The 19,394-nt window shown below is 44.7% G+C and overlaps 1 protein-coding gene across 1 annotated transcript in view; it reads right to left on the reverse strand.

Annotated features, from left to right (window-relative positions):
• Positions 1 to 19,394, reverse strand: part of HUWE1 (HECT, UBA and WWE domain containing E3 ubiquitin protein ligase 1) — a gene marked incomplete in the record, with an annotated part of 5,008,559 nt that overhangs the window by 585,507 nt on the left and 4,403,658 nt on the right. The window contains 1 exon segment of the mRNA XM_044079288.1: positions 8,292 to 8,835. Within this exon segment, the coding sequence (XP_043935223.1) occupies positions 8,292 to 8,835 (544 nt within the window).

Genomic DNA, 19,394 nt, shown 5'->3' on the forward strand with positions numbered 1-19,394 from the left:
CCTTGTGCATCAGAGGAAGTGGTGGGAATGCATATGCTGTCAGGTTTTTCCAACTGAATGATAGTGAGTCCACCTTCCAAGCAAGGGGGTGGTACGTCCTTGTGCAGAATTTCTGTAGTTGGTGATTGCGTGGGGATGCAAATAAGTCTATTTCTGGGAGCCCCCATTTTCTTGTAATGGCTTTGAAGATGTCCGGATGCAGCATCCATTCGTGGGCATCCGTGGTAGTCCTGCTTAAAATGTCGGCTAGAATGTTTTCTTTTCCTGGCACAAAAATCGCTTTTAACTGAATGTTGTAGCTCAGGGCCACATTCCAGAGGTCCAGTGCCATCTGGCAAAGAGGATACGAATGTGTGCCTCCCTGTTTGTTGATGTACCACATAACTGTGGTGTTGTCTGTCCTTATCATCAATGGATCTTGTTTGAGGAATGGTCTGAATGCCTGAATTGCCAGTTTTACTGCCAGCATTTCCTTTAGATTTATGTGTAGGTGCAGCTGGTCTTGAGTCCATAAGCCTTGTATGCACTTGTCTAGCATGTGTGCCCCCCAACCGAGGTCTGAGGTGTCTGTCGTGATGGTTTGGCTTGGTTGGGTACTGTGGAAGGGCAATCCTGTGTTTGATTGACAAGCCTGAGCCCACCATAGGAATTCTTGCTTCAGGCATGGAATAATGGGAATCTGGGTTTCTAAGCTGTGCTTGTGTTGAGACCATAAATTCCTTAGGTACCACTGTAGTTTTCTCATATGTAGTCTGGCATGAGGAACCAATATTATGCAGGATGCCATGTAGCCCAAGGCTTGCAGTACTTTTCTTGCTGTCAGATGGTTCTGCTTTGTTAAAGCCAAGAAGTAGAGAGGTAGCTGCTCCTGTTTTTCTACTGTTAGGAATGCCATTTGCTTTGAAGTGTCCAACTCTGCACCCAAAAAGGTTATTCTCTGGGATGGAATCAGTCTTGACTTTTTTATATTGACTGTGTATCCCAGGGCTTGTAGCAGGTAAATGACCCTTTGTAAGTCTTCTGCTAGCTTGTTTTTGTTGTCCGCTTGTATCAGGCAGTTGTCCAGGTAGGGGTAGATTTGGATTCCCTGCAGCCTGCAATGAGCAATTACTGATGCCAGGCATTTCGTGAACACTCTGGGCGCAGTAGATAAGCCAAAGGGCAATGCTGAGAATTGATAATGCTCTGATCCTGCAAGAAATCTGAGGTATCTTCTGCAGTTTGGTCGTATGGGGACGTGCAGGTATGCCTCCTTGAGATCTAGAGTCACCAGCCAAGACTCCTTGCCCAGCATGGGAAGAAGCTGCTGTAGGGAAAGCATTTTGAATTTTGGAACAATGAGGAATGTGTTTAATGCGGACAGGTCGAGAATAGGACTCCATTTGCTCTCTTTTCTGGGTACCAGGAAGAGTCTGGAGTAAAATCCCTTTCCTTGCTCCATAGATGGTACCTTTTCTACAGCTCTCATCCTTAATAATTGGGATATTTGTCTTAGAGCTTCTGTCTTTTGATTTGGAGGTAGGTTTGGCATTCCTCTCTTCCCTGGTAGAGTATGGAAGTGAAACCTGTAACCTTGGTCTATTGTCTGTAAAATCCACTTGTCTCTTGTGATGTAATGCCAGTTTGTTGTAAATAAGGCTCGCTTCCCGCCTAAGGGTGCTTGTAGTTGTTCCCTGGTAGGCGGTGCCAGAGCCAAGTCACTGTGATTGACCTGTAGTTGTGGTGGTGGCGGTATCTGTGGCTGTTCCTCGCTGGTTGTTGCCCTGCCACTGGCGTCCTCTGTAGGCACCCCTGGATTGGTTTCGGCCTCCTGAACGCCTATTCCTGCCTCTCTGAGTTCTGGAGGAGTCTGGAAAGGACCAATTCTTGGAGGGCCAATTCCTGCTAAACCGCGGAGGTTGGACCTGTAAGAAATCTTTCACTGTTTGGACAGATTTTGCCTTCTCTTCCATCTTCTTCAGCACTTGTTGTGCAGGAGAGCCAAACAAATTGATCTTATCCATAGGAGCATCTAATAGTTTCGATTTGACATGGTCTGGTAAGGCCTGTTCTTTTAACCATGCATGCCTTCTGATGACTGTGCCAGTCATGGCTGATCTAAAGGAAGCCTCCAGTGCATCATAGCCGCATTTTAAGGAATGGTTACTGACTTGTTGAATGTTATGTACCATTTCCTGCACATATTTTTTGTCTACTGTTTCATCTGAAGACACTTTTTTAGTTAACTGGTCTAGCAAAAATTCTTGATACTGCATCATGTGAAATTGACAGTTCAAGGCCCTAGCTGAAAGAGTAGCAGAAGTGTAAACTTTTTTACCCCATCTCTCTAAGGATCTGGATTCCCTTTCAGAGGGAGGGTTTTTGGCAGAGGTGGCTGCTACAGCCTTAGGTCCTTGGGAGATAGTCTCTGGATCTGCAAAGGGAGCCTTATACAAGTGGTAATGTGTGTCCGGGACCCTGTAGAATCTATCGGGCTTAACAGGGGCCGGAGGCAGAGAATCAGGAGCAGTACAAGCATCATTAAATGCATCATCTACAACAGAAAGAACTGGAGGAATGGCTAAAGGCCTATGTTGTGGTAAATGCAGAAAAGTCCTAAGCCTTTTTCTGGAATCTGAAAAATCCTGGCCCTGCCACTGAAATTGTTCCCTCATAGCATGCAAGGTTTCCCCAAAGGAAAATTCCTCAGGCGGAGAGGCAGAAGGGATGGACTCTTCAGCATCAGAGTCTTCATAAGGGGAGTACGGAGCTTCTGGAGGGTCTGTATAGTTTGAATCATCAGAGGAATCATCTGTAGACACTGGCTCAGGGGGCTCTGCTCTAGGCCTCTTCTCTGGAGGTGGGTGAGAGGCCCTGTCTGGTGGAGGTTGGGATCCTCGGATTAAAGAAATGAGATCCTCTGCTAAAGTAAGCATTTGTGAACTAGAGCTAGGCCTGTGAGAGGGGGGCTTAGCAGGCACAGATTTAGAAGCTTTAGCTGCTTTAGCCCTGGCAAAGGCCTTAATGGACATGGCTGCAGGTGGCCTAGCAGCTCCACGTGCAGGGGTTGAAATATCCAAGGGAATAGTGTCTGATAATTCCTGAGAAACTGCAACAGCAGGTGGGATTTCAGAAGCCGATTCCACGAGGTTGGAAGAGGCCTCGGTAGAAGGAAAGTTTTCGGCTGAAGGAAGAACCGCTTGCTCGGTTTCAGCCGAAACCGAGACACTCGCGGTTGGCTTAACCGCGGTTTCGGCCGAAACCACGGACCGCGAGTGTCGGTCCTTTTCCTTGCGTTTTTTAGATATTTGAGAAGTCGGAGGATCCGACGGCATAATATAAGCGAAATCGGAGCCGAAAAACTCCTCAGCAAATTCCGACCGACGTCTAAGCGTCCGCCGGTTAAAAGAAGCACAGGCTAGACAAGCTGCGACGTCGTGGTCTGGGCCTAGACAAGGTAAGCAGTGAGAGTGGAAATCTTTATGAGGTATTTGTTTCCCACAAGTTAAACAGTTATTCACTTTTTCTGACATCGGCTGAGGCAAGAAAGAGTCCCCAACGGGGTACTTAGCTTTTTAGAAGTCTTCGTAGTAGTATTCGGTAGTAGTAATCTCTGGTTCTGACCGACCGGCACTTGCGAACAGCTTCTGCTTCGGGCGCCACGCGGCAAGAAAGACTGAGGAAAATGGCGTCGGCTGATGCCTTTATACCCGAAAAACTGCAGCTATGACGTCGGGTGAAGTGCGACACCAGCCAAGGCCAGACCCAGACTTTGGAATCCGGCCGACCGAAGGGCTGCCTGACGACAGGACAACCCATTTGTAAGGACTGCAGATGCATCCTTGAAGGACATCACCTACCGCCCCATTAGCCTAACGAGCCTGGTCTGCAAGGCCATGGAACGTATCATCATGGAACTTATAAACAAAGACACTGGTAATCTCAAAAGTCTGGACTACACTCAGTTTGGGTTTGCAAAAGACAGATTATGTCTCCTAAACCGAATATACTTCTTTGAAGCAGTCACCAAAGCCGTAGACGAGGGTAAGGTGGTTCACACAGCCTATCCAGATCTCGCCAAGTCTTTTGACACCACCCCCCACACTGGAATTATAGATAATCTCACTAAACTAGGTATAAATCCCTATGTCACAAGATGGGTTGCCAACTGGCTCATTGACCCACACTGTGATAGTAGCAGACTCCAAATCCGACTTCAGACCAGTGACAAGTGGAGTACCACAGGGTGCAGTCCTGGCTCCTCTCCTGTTTGGCATCTACTTTTCTGAAGTACAGGCTAAACACAGAATGTCTTTGGGCTAAAGAAGTTCGCAGATGACTGCAAACTAGGAGCCATAATTGAAAATCCTAACGATGTCGACATCCTACAAAAGGGCCTCACTGACACAGATGCCTGGTGTCAAAAGCCATGGCCTCAAGCTCAAAGCCAAAAAGTGCACTGTCATCCCCTTTGGTAAAAACTCTGTACCCATGAGCTACCACATAGGTGGTAGTCTACTTAACACCGAAAGTGTGATGAGACCTTGGGACACAGGTGGACAGTAGTCTCTCCTTTGATAATCACATCACCACAGTAGTCAGGAAATCCTTCTACGTGGCACATCTCATCACAAAAGGTTTCTCATCCAGGAAAAAAAGAGGTCATTGTTCCCCCTCTACTCGTCACTCATTAGACCCATTATAGAGTACAATGCCCCTTTTGGTACGTACCTCACAAGACATCAACTGGAAAGGTCGCAGAAATACTTCACAAAGAGGATTACTGGCCTCAAACAGATGCCCTACGCAGACAGTACCAAAAACTCCAGCTTTACTCTGTTGCATATCGCCTACTCAGAGGCGATCTCTGCCTAACATACAAAGCTATGTCAAACCCAGAGCTGTTGGACATGCTCCACTTAAAGAAATCGAAATCCCAATCCCTTCGAGCTACACGCTCTAGGGACCTAAACCTTGTCACCACAATAAACAGAACATGCTGGAGGGATAGATCCCTGTCCCACAGACTTCCCATACTCTGAAACAAACTACTTATCTATATCAAGCAAAGCTCCTCATTAGCACTCTTCAAGAAAAATTTTGATGATTGGATGGGAAATAGGAAATTCACAATGGGGATTCACCTCTGTGGCTCTGCTCGACAGGGGCACAGGAAAATAATTTTCTTGGGTGGCAAAAGCCAGGGTACCTTTTTGGCTAGGCTTGTATAGGCCCTATGGCCGATAGCCTAGTACCTACCTATGAACAAAGTTGCGGCAGAGTCTGGATACGCTTTTCCAGTAAACCGTTGAAATGTTTTATTCTACCCCTTAAACAGAAGGTTTAGTTCCTAGCTCCACCCTCGCTTCACAGATAATTATCCTTAACTGACCTATTCTAATTTCTGTGAGACTCATGAGACACGGCTGTGGTCTCTTTCCTAGTTTTAATATGCAATTAATATGGCTGAGTTATACCCTTATTATACCCATTTAAAACCCTACTTTCCTCCTCCTTTGTAACGCATTCAGCTGCTGCTAACGTGAAGCCTTTTGAATCTTCTAGGGAAAACTAATATTGCATCTGCTACAGGGTTTTTGTAGAGAGAAATTCCTCTTGGACCTCCAGAATCTGTGAACTTACTGAAAGTGAGCAGATGGGAGTGAGGGTTTACAGACATAGCAAAAATGCATCTCTGAAGGCAAGAAGAATGGCCATGTATCTGACTTCAATTGTTCCCAACTCTTAAGTGCCTCATTATGCTTCGAATGGCAAAAACAATTGAAGTACAAGCAAATGCATCATTTAAATTGAACAACAGACCAAAATTGGTCATGGAATAGTTATGCTTGAAAGGATGTTTGAAGAAAACAGGTTAATTGGGATACCACATATCCAGCCTTCTGGCAAATCCTCCGAGTAAAGACTACTACTTAAACAGTAATCCCTACAATGAATGTGTGGCTAACAAAGCCGAAAGCCTGCTTCAGACTTAAATCAACCAAATCCTGAGTGGACTGCCTGTGCAGCAGCTCTAAAAATGTTAATCCAGGATGCCGGTTACTGAGCTCATCCTTCAGGAAGGATGAATGCCAGACATATGATACTGCACAGGCACACACTTAAGCCTGTGATCATAGGCAAGGAAGCACTACAGTCAAAATGATAATGGGGAAACAAAATTACACTACAAAAGCCAAAGTCTAAAAGAACCTCCTCTTTCAGGTCAGACTTCAGGAAGTCCTTGAACTTATCCATAGCAGTCAAAGAGAAAAGGACTAGAATCAGGTCAAGTGAAGCAAACAGATTAGGACCCTAAGCACAAAGTAAAGACAGCACTCTAGACTTCATACTGGACAGCAAAATGGAAAATGTCATGTCTGGGACCAATGCAGGACCACAAATATCACAAAGGAAAACATGGGTAGCCCCAAAGAGAGACCCTTATGTCCCGAAGACAAACCCAGTTAACAAATAAAAAAAAAATTAAAAAGTACTTATTTAATCCCTCTACTCACACAGACAGGGACTTTTAAATTGCATCCACCTTCATGAGATGGAAACAGGCACAATTACAGATCATTCAGGCTGCTTTAACAGCATTCTCAATAACTGGCTCTTGGGAGGGAATACTGATGGTTTTTCAAGCTTCTTCCCAAGAACCTTCAACTATGTATTTTGTGGGGTGGTCATACAACACAAGCTTAATGAGTCTAAGCTATTCTACATAAGCCTGAGGGAATCACCAAAAGCAGAGTCATTCAAAGGCAAGATGGAAGTGGGTTCTCCATCTCGAGTAAGTAAACATTACAACTCTTCAAAAGAGTTGGCAATAAGGCAGTACTCAGACACCTGCAGGAGAATTTCATGCTTGACATCATGCAAAAGAGCATATGACTGAAAGCAAATGTTCTGAGGAGTGGAAGCAAGTGCCCATATATGCACCAACTAAGAACTTTGAAATATGGGGACAGAACTATACCAAGCTTGACACGGCTTTAAACTGAACTCCTAATGCTGCAGTTTCACACTTGTGATCAAAGCTACCACCAGAAGTTGAATCACCTGCTTGATATAAAACCCCCTGACAAGTGAGCCCTGGTGTGGACCAACCTGATGAATTTGCCTCATCTAGGGACCTATGGTCCAACACACTTGGATAATGGCTGAAGTTTCAGAAGGGAAACCTTTTGTCTTAGTAGATAGTCTATGAGTAAATGACTCCAGGGCTCACTCCTTGGATTTAGCTGAATGACTTTGGGTCCAACCAGTCAACCTACAACTAAGCTGGCTCAATAACCCCATGATGCACTTCTTTCCCCAGATGGGAGTCTGAGGAATGTCTTCCCATCATTCCCTTACCTTTTACCGAGGTGGTGGACAGGTATGGCCTTAAAACCCACTAACGGAGGATAAGCACAGGAGCTAGCAGAATAGCACATTTGCAAGTAGGACAGCCAGGTCTTGACCTGCTGTATATTCTTCCTTAAAACGCTCTTACTTATACCAATGGAGGGCCTCGGAGGGTGCAAACTCTTATTAAAATGGGATGCTATATCATTCCATGCATCAGTATGTCAGTACGAGTGTGTGGATATATGAGAATGCAGGATCTTATAGAAAAGAAGAAAAATGCTAAACTATGACTGGTGGACATGAGCCCCCAGCTAATCATCCATCAAAGTATGCTTCTAAATGGATACTTATTCAGTTTATTGCATAGCACAGTGAAGGTTAACGTTGTTATCTCTCAGCAAGAGCTTCTCCAGTTCGATTCTCAGCTGGGGTGCCTGTTGTGTGGAATCTGCACGTCCTCCCTGCATTTGAGTGGGTTTCCTCCGGGTAACTCCAGTTTCCTCTCATAATCCAAAATACATGCGTCTGGAGGATTTCTCCCTAGGCTTCCGCTGAAAATAGGCTCTGTCCTAGTCGGACTTTCTCGGTCAACAAATGTTAAATAAGTAAATAAAAATTATTCACCAGTTTGCTAGTTTCAAAAACCAGCACAACAGTGTTCTGATATTCTGATTACAGTTTTAAGCATTACTGCATAATAAAAGCAAAGCTGCTAACATGAAGATTTTGTCTGTGTTGAACTATACTGATGAATGGCACTAAAGAAGACACCGCAATCTGAAATATGCTATGTGCAAAATCCAGAAGCTGGGAGCCATTTACTAAGACTCTCAAATCAATCTACAGGAAAAAGATGAAAAGCTTTGGCATTTCACCTGAGTCAACTTCAAATGCCGCTTAACCACACAAGACAGATGCTAACAGTTTGCATTACTACTGGTTGTTTTCTATTAGACTTTCATGATGCTTAATATCAAAATGAAGTATGAAAAATTCTGAACTTACAGTTGCACATGTAATGGAATTTGTAGTGACTGTGGTGGTGGAGGTGGTGGTGCCTGTTGTGGCAGCAGGGGCGCCTGCTGTAGCATTGTGATTCACAGCCACCTCTGTGGCCTTATTCTCAGGCAGTGCAATTGAGATGAGAGAAAGAAGCCTTAGCAGCTTTTCTGTTAGCAGAGAACTACGTCGAATCACAGGATGAGACAACATATTCATAAGCTGTCCTAGGGGAGAGGCCTCAAGGCTGCCATGCCCAGTTTCCCCCTCTGCAGTAAAATTCAACGGAGCTGATTTGATGGAAGTTTTGCCTTTTCGACTGACATTCATATTATCCAGCTTTACAAGCAAGTCCCAAAAGTCTGTAGAAATACCAGATGTCCCTATATTGCTGGACTGGCTTGGACAGGGACTACCAGGTAAAGGTTTACTAGTTCTTTCTTTGTCTCCTTCATTGTTCAATTCTTTGGTCCTCTGCTGTGTGAAATGGCTAGGAAACACCTATTGCAAAAAAATATATATATATTGGTTACTTATAACTGTGTGGTTATTTACATGTTTATTTTTTCAGACTAGTACAGATTTTGTGTGTCAATCATCAAGACAGAGACTGCACTGCTAGGGTAAGTTATTAATTGTGACTACTTTTTTGTAGAACACACCATAAAACTATTTTTGTACTTTATTCTGTAATACCTTCACTGGGTTTAATCTACTTTCAGAATACAAGCAGAAGGTGCGACTACTTGACAGCGACTTTACTATAATGTTCCACGTGTGTTGTCCATCTCGACCTTTAGTCTTACTGGTGGGTTGGATCCGATCCATCGGCTCTGTCTTGGCCACTGCAAAATCTCAATGTCCTCAGCTAAACTTGTGGGCATTTTTCCCTACCTATAATGCAACTCCCTCGCAGCCTTAGATCTTGTTTGCCCTCAAGCAGTGACAAGAACAGCTTTTATAAGCATATTTTGTGTGTGTGTGTGTGTGTGTGTATTTATACAAAAAAAAATATTTCTGAGGCTACAGAGTCCTGTAAAAGTCCAATTGGAACTACTCGGTCTTCCAGGACTATAGACAGGGGGGTATGGTGGGTGGGTTGTGAGAATAAAGGTCGAGACGGGCAACACACTTGGAATGTTATGGCAAGTACATAACTTCTTTATGTGATGTTATCAATCTCGCCTTTATTCTCACTGGTGGGACTGTGTCCCCTGGCTACCTGATTCTTGGGTGGCTCATGGGAGAATACTCCTTAGAATCACTGAATCAAAGGATGCTCTACTCCTAGAGACCAAACCCAACTTGTAACGAGTAGTAAAGGTACGTGGTTTTGCCCATGTTGCTGCAGCGCAGACGTTGTCCAAAGGTGATATAGCTTGCATGGCTGCTAACCTGGTGGAATGAGCTTCGATAGGATTAGAAATAGTCTTTTTGCTAGAATTGTATATGAAAGATATACATTGTGAAAGCCAATTGGACAATGTAACCTTGGAGACTGGTTGGTCTTTCTTAACATCAGAACAGGAAATAAAAAGTTGATCTGATTTTCTAAGTTCCAATGTCCTGTGCAAGTAGAAACGTAACAGTCTGTGAATGTCCAGAAGATGTAAAGTATATTCCCCTTTATTTTGAAAATTCGGGAAGAATACTTTTAAGTCAACAGATTGACTGAGGTTACTTTGACACCACTTTAGGTAAAAAGGTGGGGTTAGTGCGTAAAGAAACTCTATCCTTGTGAAAAATTAGGTATGAAGGCGTGCTGGACAGAGCTTATAACTCCGAAACTCTCCTTGTTGAAGTCATAGCTACTAAAAGGAGCATTTTCCATGAGAGACTTTTAATTTGCAAGCAGTAGAAGTTCAAAAGGAGGGGAGATGATCTTTGCCAACATGAAATTCAAATCCAAAGTCGGAAATGGGTTCCTGTATGGAGGTCCTATCATTGTAGTTCCTCAGAGGAATGCTTTGCAAAGTCTGTTAGACATGATGCCAGAAAGAATAGTTGTGTAAAATCTTACCATAGATGTCCTTCTCTTCCATGTTGCAGTATTCATACTGTGGGATTTCCAGCCCTCAGGTGATCTGACGTTGGCTCCTATACAAAAGCTTAAGCCTGGCTGCTGTAGGTGCGTGGGACATCACATGTAGGGCCATAAATAAAGGACTATAAATGTGACGTCTGCACGCACAGACCTCAGAAGTTGAAGCCCAGATAAGTGTGTACAAGCACAAGGAGAACCTGAAGAGCAAATGTCCCTGTAGGGTTAAACACAATAGCCTGTAAGGAGAGGATACACAGGTGAAGACATGGCAACCATAAAAAGGAGAAAGGGGTATGGAGGGAGGGAAGGAATACTGCAACATGGAAGAGAAAGACATCTATGGTTATGGTAAGATTTTACACAAGTACTCTATGTCCTTCTATTCCTATGTTGCAGTATTCATACTGTGGGAAAGTACCACAGCTTTAGGAAGAGTGATGGGCGGGGGCAGAGGTAGAGGATTCTAAGAATCCCTGCAGGATTGCCTTGGCAAATCCTGCTCTGGCCCTGGAGATGTGGTCTAGCTTGTTGTGCTTAGTGAAAGTGTGAACTGTAGACCAGGTAGCAGCTTCCATGATGGTAGCTGTGTCCAGCCCTTTGAGAAAGGCTTTAGAGGTAGCCATTCCTCTAGTGGAATGAGCTCTAAGCCCTAGGGGGAATTGTTTGCCACGCTGAGAGTAGCAGAAGAGAATGGATTTCCTAATCCAAGAGGAAATGGTTTGTTTGGTGACTGGGGTGGAAGGAGATGAAGAGTTGATCAGACTTTCTGAAAGATTTAGTTTTGTCTAAGTAGAATCTTAGTTGTCTGTGCACATCCAGACAGTGAAGGATCCTCTCTGCATTATTAGATGGAGAGGAAAAGAATGTTGGTAGATGAATACACTAGTTAAGAGATTCTTCATTCACCAGTTTGGGCATAATCTCACCCTGTCCTTGTGGAAGGTGGTGTAAGGGGGACACAGGCCATGAGGGCCTGCAGTTCAGACACTCTTCTTGTGGAGGCGATTGCCACTAAGAAAATGGTTTTCCATGTGCACATTTGCAGGGATGCTGTGCTTGCTGGCTCAAAAGGAGGTAGGGTTAGTTTTTCCAGTATGAAGTTGAGGTCCCAGGGAATAGGGATGTGTTTCCTTGGTAGTCTGATATGCAAAATCCCTCTCAGGAAAAGCTTAACGTCCAGTCTGGAGAGCAGAGGTGGCTGTAAAGGCAAGCAGGCTGTAATGGCAGAAAGCAGGACTTTCAGACATGAATATGCTAGTCCTTCCTTAATGAGCTCACATACATAACTAAGGACCAAAGAGGGATCTGCTTGAAAAGGGTCCCTGTCCTTCAGCGCACATCAAATTTGTGCATCTATGCCATTTGGACAAAGAGTTTTTTTTTTCTGGTAGATGGTTTCCTGGGCTCCCTCAGGACTGAGAGCACGTTTTCTGAGTACAGTTGTCTAAAAGGGATCAGAAGTTGATCACCCAAAGGATCAGATGCAGTAAAGGCAGCTGAGGGTGAATGAGAGATCCCTTTTGTTAGGTGAGTAGGTCCAACTTGTGGGGTAACTTGTAGTGATTGCCCTTGGCTAGGAAGTGAAGAAGGGGGAACTAGTGCTGCCTTGGCCAATAGGGAGCCACCAGCAAGATTTTTGGTTGGTCCTTGTTGATTCTTCAGTAGGACCTGGTGTATTAGAGGGAACGGGTAAGCGTAAAGGAATATTCCCTTCCATGGAAAGCTAAAGGCATTCACTCACCATGCCAGTGGAGTGTGATCCCTGGAGCAAAATCTGTTTAACTGTCTGTTCTGGGGGGAGACAAACAGATCCACTTGAGGTGTGCCCCACTGGTGGAAAATGTCTAAGAAGGTTTCCCTGTGCAACATCCATTCGTGCTGAAGGGAGGTTGTTCTGCTGAGCAAGCCTGCTTGTTTGTTTTCCTGAGAGGGGATGTAAGAGGCCTGCAGTAAGAGGTTGTGTCTGGTTGCTATTTCCCAGATTTGTTGAGATATCTGGCATAACTGGTACATCTTTGTCCATTCCTTGCTTGTTGAGGTACCACATGACAGTTGTGTTGTCTGCCACAATGTGTAGCAGGCCTGGTTGCAAGACTGGAAGGAAAGCTTTGAGAGCCAGTAATACTGCTGTCAATTCCCTGACAATGATGTGTTGCTTTTGAAGTGCAGGGTTCCAATGCTGTTGTACTCTGAAGCCCTTGAACTCTGCTCCCCACCCTAAATCTGATGCATCTGTGTGCATAGTTTGAGTGATGGGGGGGGGGGGGGTAGTTGGAGTGGGTTGCCCTGGTTTTGGGAAACTTGCTGAATCCACCACTTTAGTTCTGTTTTAGGCAGGGGAGGAGTTTGTCCAATGAATGTTGGCTTTGAGACCATACATTTTTTAAATACCATTGGAATTTTCTCATGTGCATCCTGGCTAATGGGAGCATGGGAATGGTTGCTGCCACGAGACCTAGGACTTGCAGAAATTGCCTTGCTGAGAGATGGTATTTCCTAAGTAGGCCTTGAAAATGGCTGGAGAGAGAGTGCACTTTGTCCAGTGGGAGAAAGGATCTCATCAAGTCTGTTCTTATCCTGCAGCCTAGGAAAACTTTGTCCTGCTGAGGAAGAAGTGAGGACTTTTGGAGGTTGATCGTGAAGCCCAGGTTGTGGAGGACAGTCATTATGAATTTGAGATGGTTTTGCAGGGTCGATTCTGATTCTGCCAGAATAAGAATGTCATCTAGATAAGGGTAGATTTGTAGTCCCCTTGGTTCTGCAATACGCAATGGCTGGGGCCAGGCACTTTGTAAATACTCTGGGAGCAGTAGACAAGCCAAAGGGCAAGGATGTAAACTGAAAGTGTGAAGAATGTCCAGTGAAGGGCAGAAACCACCTGTGGGAGTGTGTGATAGGGATGTGCAGGTAGGCATCCTTTAGATCCAGAGTAACCATGAAGGCTTTGGGTGGAATGAGAGGTAGCAAAGTTTGTAGGGAGAGCATCCTGAAGGACGGAACCTTTAGGGACAGGTTTAGATAAGTCCAGGATTGGCCTCCAAGGGCCATCCTTTTTGGGGACTAGGAAAAGGTGGGAACAGAAGCTTTTTCATTCTTGCCCTGAGGGAACTGGCTCTACAGTTCCTAGAGTCAAGAGTTCTTTCAATAGGAGAGGGAATAAATGCAGCTGATCTCTTGGAGGGAAAGGAATTCTTTTTAGCCTTGGCTTTTCCTTCCAGGATAGAAAATATCCTTTTTGGATGATGGAAAGCACCCGAGTATCCGAGGTAATTGTTTTTCAGAAGGGGAGGCATTGGGTAAGGCAGGCAGGGAGGAGGACAGAGGGAGCTGATCCAGGCAGTAACGCTGAAGTGGAACCTCCTCAGTCAGGAAAAGGCTGCTTGGCAGGTCCCTGGGAATTAGGAGGTCTGGAGTAAGGCAATCTCATGGACCCTTTATGAGGTCTAGAGGAGGAAGGATGAGATATAGATGGAGTTCTTCTTACAAAAGAAGTCTTAGCAGGGTAGTTCCTGTAGTATCTGGGGAAGGGGGACACCAGCAAATGCTTGATGTCTTGAAGCTCTACTTTTCTCTTGCAAATTTTTGAAAAGTTATGTTGAATTCTTATCAAACAAGAGATTGTGGTCTAGTGGAGCATCCATTATCTTGGATTTAAAGTCCTCTGGTAAAGGTTAGAGATGTAGCCAGGAATATCTACACAAGCCAGATGTGGATGCAGCAGACCTGGCTGATGCTTCTGCTGTATCATAACTTTACTTAATCGAGTGTCTGGCTACTTGAGCAGCTAAAGACAGTTTAGATGCAATGTCATTTTTTGTGGGAAAGTCAGAAGTAGAGGCTAGCAAGGTGGAGGCCTGGGAAACGAGGTCTAAGGTATATTTGACCATGTGTGTTTGGTAATTTATAGCTCTCAAGGCCAAGGTGGAGAAGGTATATACTTTTTTACCCATTCTGTCCATGGTCTTGCTATCCTTGTCTGTGGGCAAAAGCGAAGTAGAGGGTAACTGCCTAGATTGTCTGTCAGGAGACACAGCAATGACTGCAGGGTCAGCCATGGGAGGTTTCATTAGAAACTTCTGTTCATCTGGAACTTTGTAAAATCTATCTGGCCTTTTAGGGGCAGGTGGTTGAGAATCTGGATTCTTGGAGGCAGAATTAAAGGTGTCCAGAAAGGCTGGCAGAAGTGGGGGAATAGCTGAGGGGGATGGAGATTCTAACTGCAGAAGCTCAAAATATCTTTTCTGGGTATCTGTTATCAAGGTAGTATCCCACTTGAAGTACTCTCTCATTTTTGTAATGGTTTTCCCAAAGGAAATATTGTCTGGAGGAGAATCACCCTCAAAAGAGTCTTCGTCTGGGGAATAATAGTCCACAGGAGACGTACTTTGAGACACAAGAAACAGATTCCTCAGAAAAAGAATCATACTGTTCAGGTTCTTCTTCTCCCTGCTGAGTAGTGATTAAAGGGAGGGAAGAAGAAGGGGCTGGCCTAGAGCTCAGCACTGGAATGTCTGTAGGTGCAAGGCCTTTAGGCCTAAGGGCCATAAAGGCCTGCAGCAAGGAACCGGTGAACGTCTGCCAATCTGGAGTAACTTGAGGCATAGGGCTCAAGTGCGTTTTTTTTTTTTTTTTTCTTAGTTGGTGTTGGCCTAGAAAAGTACAGTTGTGTACCTACCATAAATGTAGATGTTTGAGTGTATTCACTGTTCCAGTCATTACTCTTGGGTTATCCTGCTGGCAGGCCACCTGCAGTCGGCCTGAATTCCAAAGTCTTGGTCCTGCGTCGGTTACTGTCGCCACTTCCCTGATGTCAGTGTCCCAGGGGTATAAAAGATGCAGCAGACACCATTTTCTTCAGTTTTACTTGCCCCAGATGTCAGGTGCCCCCAAAATGGTAGGCTAAAAATTATGCTCATAAACATGCATGCACTAAGGTAATCATTTCCTTCAACTACAAGCAAATACACCACATAGGTTGTATAGAATAGAGAAGTACAGATAAGAACAAGCAAAAGAAAAGGGGATGGTGGGAGGATAACCTGGACTACAACAGTGAATACACTTGAACATCTACATTTATGGTAGGTACACAACTGTACTATGTTCATCATGTTTCACTGTTGCAGTCATTACTCTTGGGTTGAATCCCAAAGCTGAGGATGGGTGGCTGGGGCTAAATAGGATTAGGAGAGGCTATGAGGCCCTGCAGAACTGCAATGGCAAAGCCTGCTCTGGATTTAGAGTAGAGAGGTAAGTGGTACTGCTTTGTAAAAGTGTGCACTTTACTCAAAGTTGCAGCCTCTAAGATGTGTCTGGTTGGTACTCCTCTGAGGAATGCTGTTGAAGTGGCTGCTGCTCTGGTTGAATGTGGCCTAATGCCCTTAGGCACTGATTTGCCATGTTGTGAATAGCAGAAACGAATGTAATGGCCTATCCATTTTGAAATAGTCTGTTTTGAGATGGCCTTTCCTTGAGATCCTGCAGCATATGCCACTAAAAGTTGCTCAGTCTTTCTGAAAGCTTTAGTTCTGTCCAAGTAGAAGCATAGCTGTCTGTGTATGTCCAAAGAATGCAGAAGTCTCTCACCCTTGTTCTGTGGGTTTGGATAAAAGGTAGGCAAGTGAATGGTTTGGTTAAGGGCCACACTGGACACCACCTTAGGCATAAATGTCGGGTTTGTCCTCAGAGAAAGCCTGTCTGGATGGAAAATGATAAAATGTTCCACAGCCATGAGTGCCTGTAACTCAGAGACTCGTCTTGCAGAGGTTATTGCTAGGAGCAGAGCTGTTTTCCAGGATAAGAATTATTATATCAGCTGTTGAGGCTGGCACAAAAGGAGGCAGCGTGAGTTTTTTCAAGACATAATTGAGGTCCCATGCAGGTATTGGTGCTCTCCTTGGAGGTCTTATGTTTTTGGCCCCTCTGAGGTACTGCCTTATTAAAGGATGAGAAAAGATAGGTGGTTCCGTATTGTAATGGGCTGAAATGGCAGAGGCATGGATCTTAATTGATGAAAAGGATAGGCCTTTGTCCAGCATCTCAGTTAAGTATTGTAAAATCTGAGGAATATTTGGTACCAACGTGTCAATTCCTTGTGCCTGGTTCCAAGCATAGAATCTCTTCCATTTTTCTGCATAAGATTTTCTAGTACAGGGCCTCCTGGCCTCCAAAATAACATCCATCTCAGCTTTGGAGAAAGGAGTGTTCTGAATGGCTACATTATCCGCCATGCTGCCAGATTTAAGGTCCTGAGTTGGCTGTGCAGGATCTGATTGTTTTGTTGGGTCAGTAAGTGAGGAATTTGAGGCAATGTCCAGGCTGGACCTTGAGACAAGTCCTTTAGGATTGGGTACCAGTGCTGGCGTGGCCAGTCTGGGGCAATCAGTATCACTTTTGGCTTCTCCTGTCTGACCTTTAGGAGTACCTTGGGGAGGAGAGGCAGTGGAGGAAAGGCATATACTGTTAGGTTTTTCCAGCCGAAGGACAAGGCATCCACTTTCCATGCTTGCTTGTGATCAGTCCTTGTGCAGAATCTCTGTAGTTGGCAGTTGTGAGGGGAGGCAAATAGATCTATGTCTGGGCATACCCATTTTCTTGTTATGCTGAAGACTTGTGGATCCAGTTTCCGCTCGTGGGGATCCATGAGGTTTCTGCTTAGTTTGTCTACCAGAGTATTTATCTTTCCTGGCAGGAATTGTGCTTGCAGGTGAACTTGATAAGTCAATGCTGTGTCCCACAAAGTCATGGCTTGTCTGCAGAGGGGGTAGGAATGTGTGCCTCCCTGCTAGTTTATGTACCACATGACTGTAGTATTGTCCGTCTTTATCAGTAGTTGTCCTGGATGAAGTAGTTCCTTGAAAGCTGTCAGGGCATTCTGAACAGCTAGCATCTCTTTTTGACCGATATGAAGATGCATCTGGCTTGCGGGCCATGTGCCCTGAATACATTTTCCTGCCATGTGGGCCCCCCAGGCATAATCTGATGCATCCGTTGTTAGTGTCTGCCTGGCTGTGGATAAAGTGAATGGCTGTCCCTTGTTGTGGTGACAGGCCTGTGCCCACCATCGAAACTCCTGTTGCAGGCAGGGAATGAGGGTAATTAATGTTTCCAGGCTGTGGCAATGTTGAGTCCAAACAAATTTTAGATACCACTATAGTTTCCTCATATGTAGTCTGGCATATGGAATTAGCAGAATGCAGGATGCCATGAAGCCCAAAGCCTGCAGAATTTTTCTTGCCGATAACTGGGTCTTTGTTGCCAACATTTTGAAGTAAGAAGTCAGTTCCCTTTGTTTGTCTGGTGTGAGATAAACCATCTGGGCAGTTGTATTTAAGCTTGCACCCAGGAATATTATCTCGAGAGGGTATTAGTTTTGATTTCTTTTCGTTTACTGTGTACTCTAGGCAAATTAGTAATCTTTTTACAAATGCCAGATGCTTTAGTAGAATGTCCTTGTTCTCTGCTTGAATAAGGCAGTCGTCCAAGTAAGGATATATTTGAATTCCTCTTTGTCTGCAAAATGCAATTACTGGTGCCAGGCATTTTGTAAAGACCCTGGGCGCAGTAGATAAGCCAAAGGGCAGTGCGGAGAATTGGTAGCGCATTGAGCCAGCTATGAATCTGAGGTATCTTCTGCAAGATTGTCTGATTGGGACATGCAGGTATGCCTCTTTTAGGACCAAAGTTAAAAGCCAAGCCTTCTTGCGCAGCATGGGCAGAAGCTGCTGCAGAGTCAACATTTTGAATTGTGGAACGTCCAGAAATGCGTTTAGAATAGACAGGTCCAGTATTGGTCTCCAGGCTTTGTCCTTTCTGGGTACCAAGAAAAGTCTTGATTAAAATCCTTATCCCTGCTCTTGCTGTGGTACTCGCTGGATGGCCCTCATGTCCATGAGGGATGAAACTTGTTTTTGTGCCTCTGCCCATTGATTGTGTGGCAGGTCTGGCATACCTTTTACCCTTGGCAGGGTGTGAAAGTGGAACCTGTAGCCCTGAGACACTATATTCAAGACCCATTTGTCCTGAGTGATCATGTGCCAATTTTGTGAGAAAAGTACTAGTTTTCCCCCTAAGGGGGCTGCCAAAAGATTAGTGCTTGGTGCTGGAAGAGTAAAGTCATTGGGACTGTTTCCTGTATGGCTGTAATTTGTCTTCTCCGCTTTTGGAGATAGCACTCCATTGTTTAGGCCTGTATGAGCCTTGAGGCTGGGATATGCCTCTGGGGCATTTGTATCTGCCTCTTTGTGGCCTGACTCTGGAAAGGACCAATGCTTTCCAGGCCAGTTCCTTCTAAATCTGGGTGGCTGCACCTGTAAGAAATCCTTAACTGTAGATTTCACTTTGTCCTCCATTTTCTTCAACACCTCCTCTGCCTTAACACCAAACAAAGTATCATGCTGTAATGGAGCATCTAATAATTGTGCTTTAACATGATCAGGCAGATTCTGTTCCTTTAACCAAGCATGCCTCCTAATGACAGAACCCATAACAGTGGCCCTGCAAGAGGCCTCCAGAGAATCAAAACCACATTGCAAAGTATGCTTTCCCACTTGTTCAGATGCATGCAATAAATCCTGCATTTCCTTGTTTTCTGCACATTCAGAATTTAACATTTTCTGTTTAAGCAGCGACATTAAGTATTGCTGACATTTAAGCATATGAAATTAACAATTTAAAGCCCTCACAGCCAAGGTAGCAGAAGTGTAAATCTTTTTCCCCCATCTGTCCAGTGCCCTTGAATCCCTATCAGAGGGGATAGGGTTTTTTGCAGTGGAAGCCTTGACCCCTTTGGGACCCTAAGAAATAGTTTCTGGGTCAGCAGCAGGGTTTTTATACAGAAATTTATGTGAATCTGGAACCCTGTAGTATCTGTCTGGCTTAACAGGTGCAGGGGGTAGAGAGACAGGAGACAGGCCGGACTCTGAAAATACATCATCTACAATGTCTAAAACAGGGGGGATAGCAAGAGGCCTGTGCTGAGGTAGTAAAAGAAAGTCTCTGAGCCTTTTCTTACATT

The sequence above is a fragment of the Protopterus annectens genome, chromosome 8.part0 (genome assembly GCF_019279795.1).
Source record: "Protopterus annectens isolate FY-2018-M chromosome 8.part0, PAN1.0, whole genome shotgun sequence".
Taxonomy (NCBI): Eukaryota; Metazoa; Chordata; order Ceratodontiformes; family Protopteridae; genus Protopterus; species Protopterus annectens.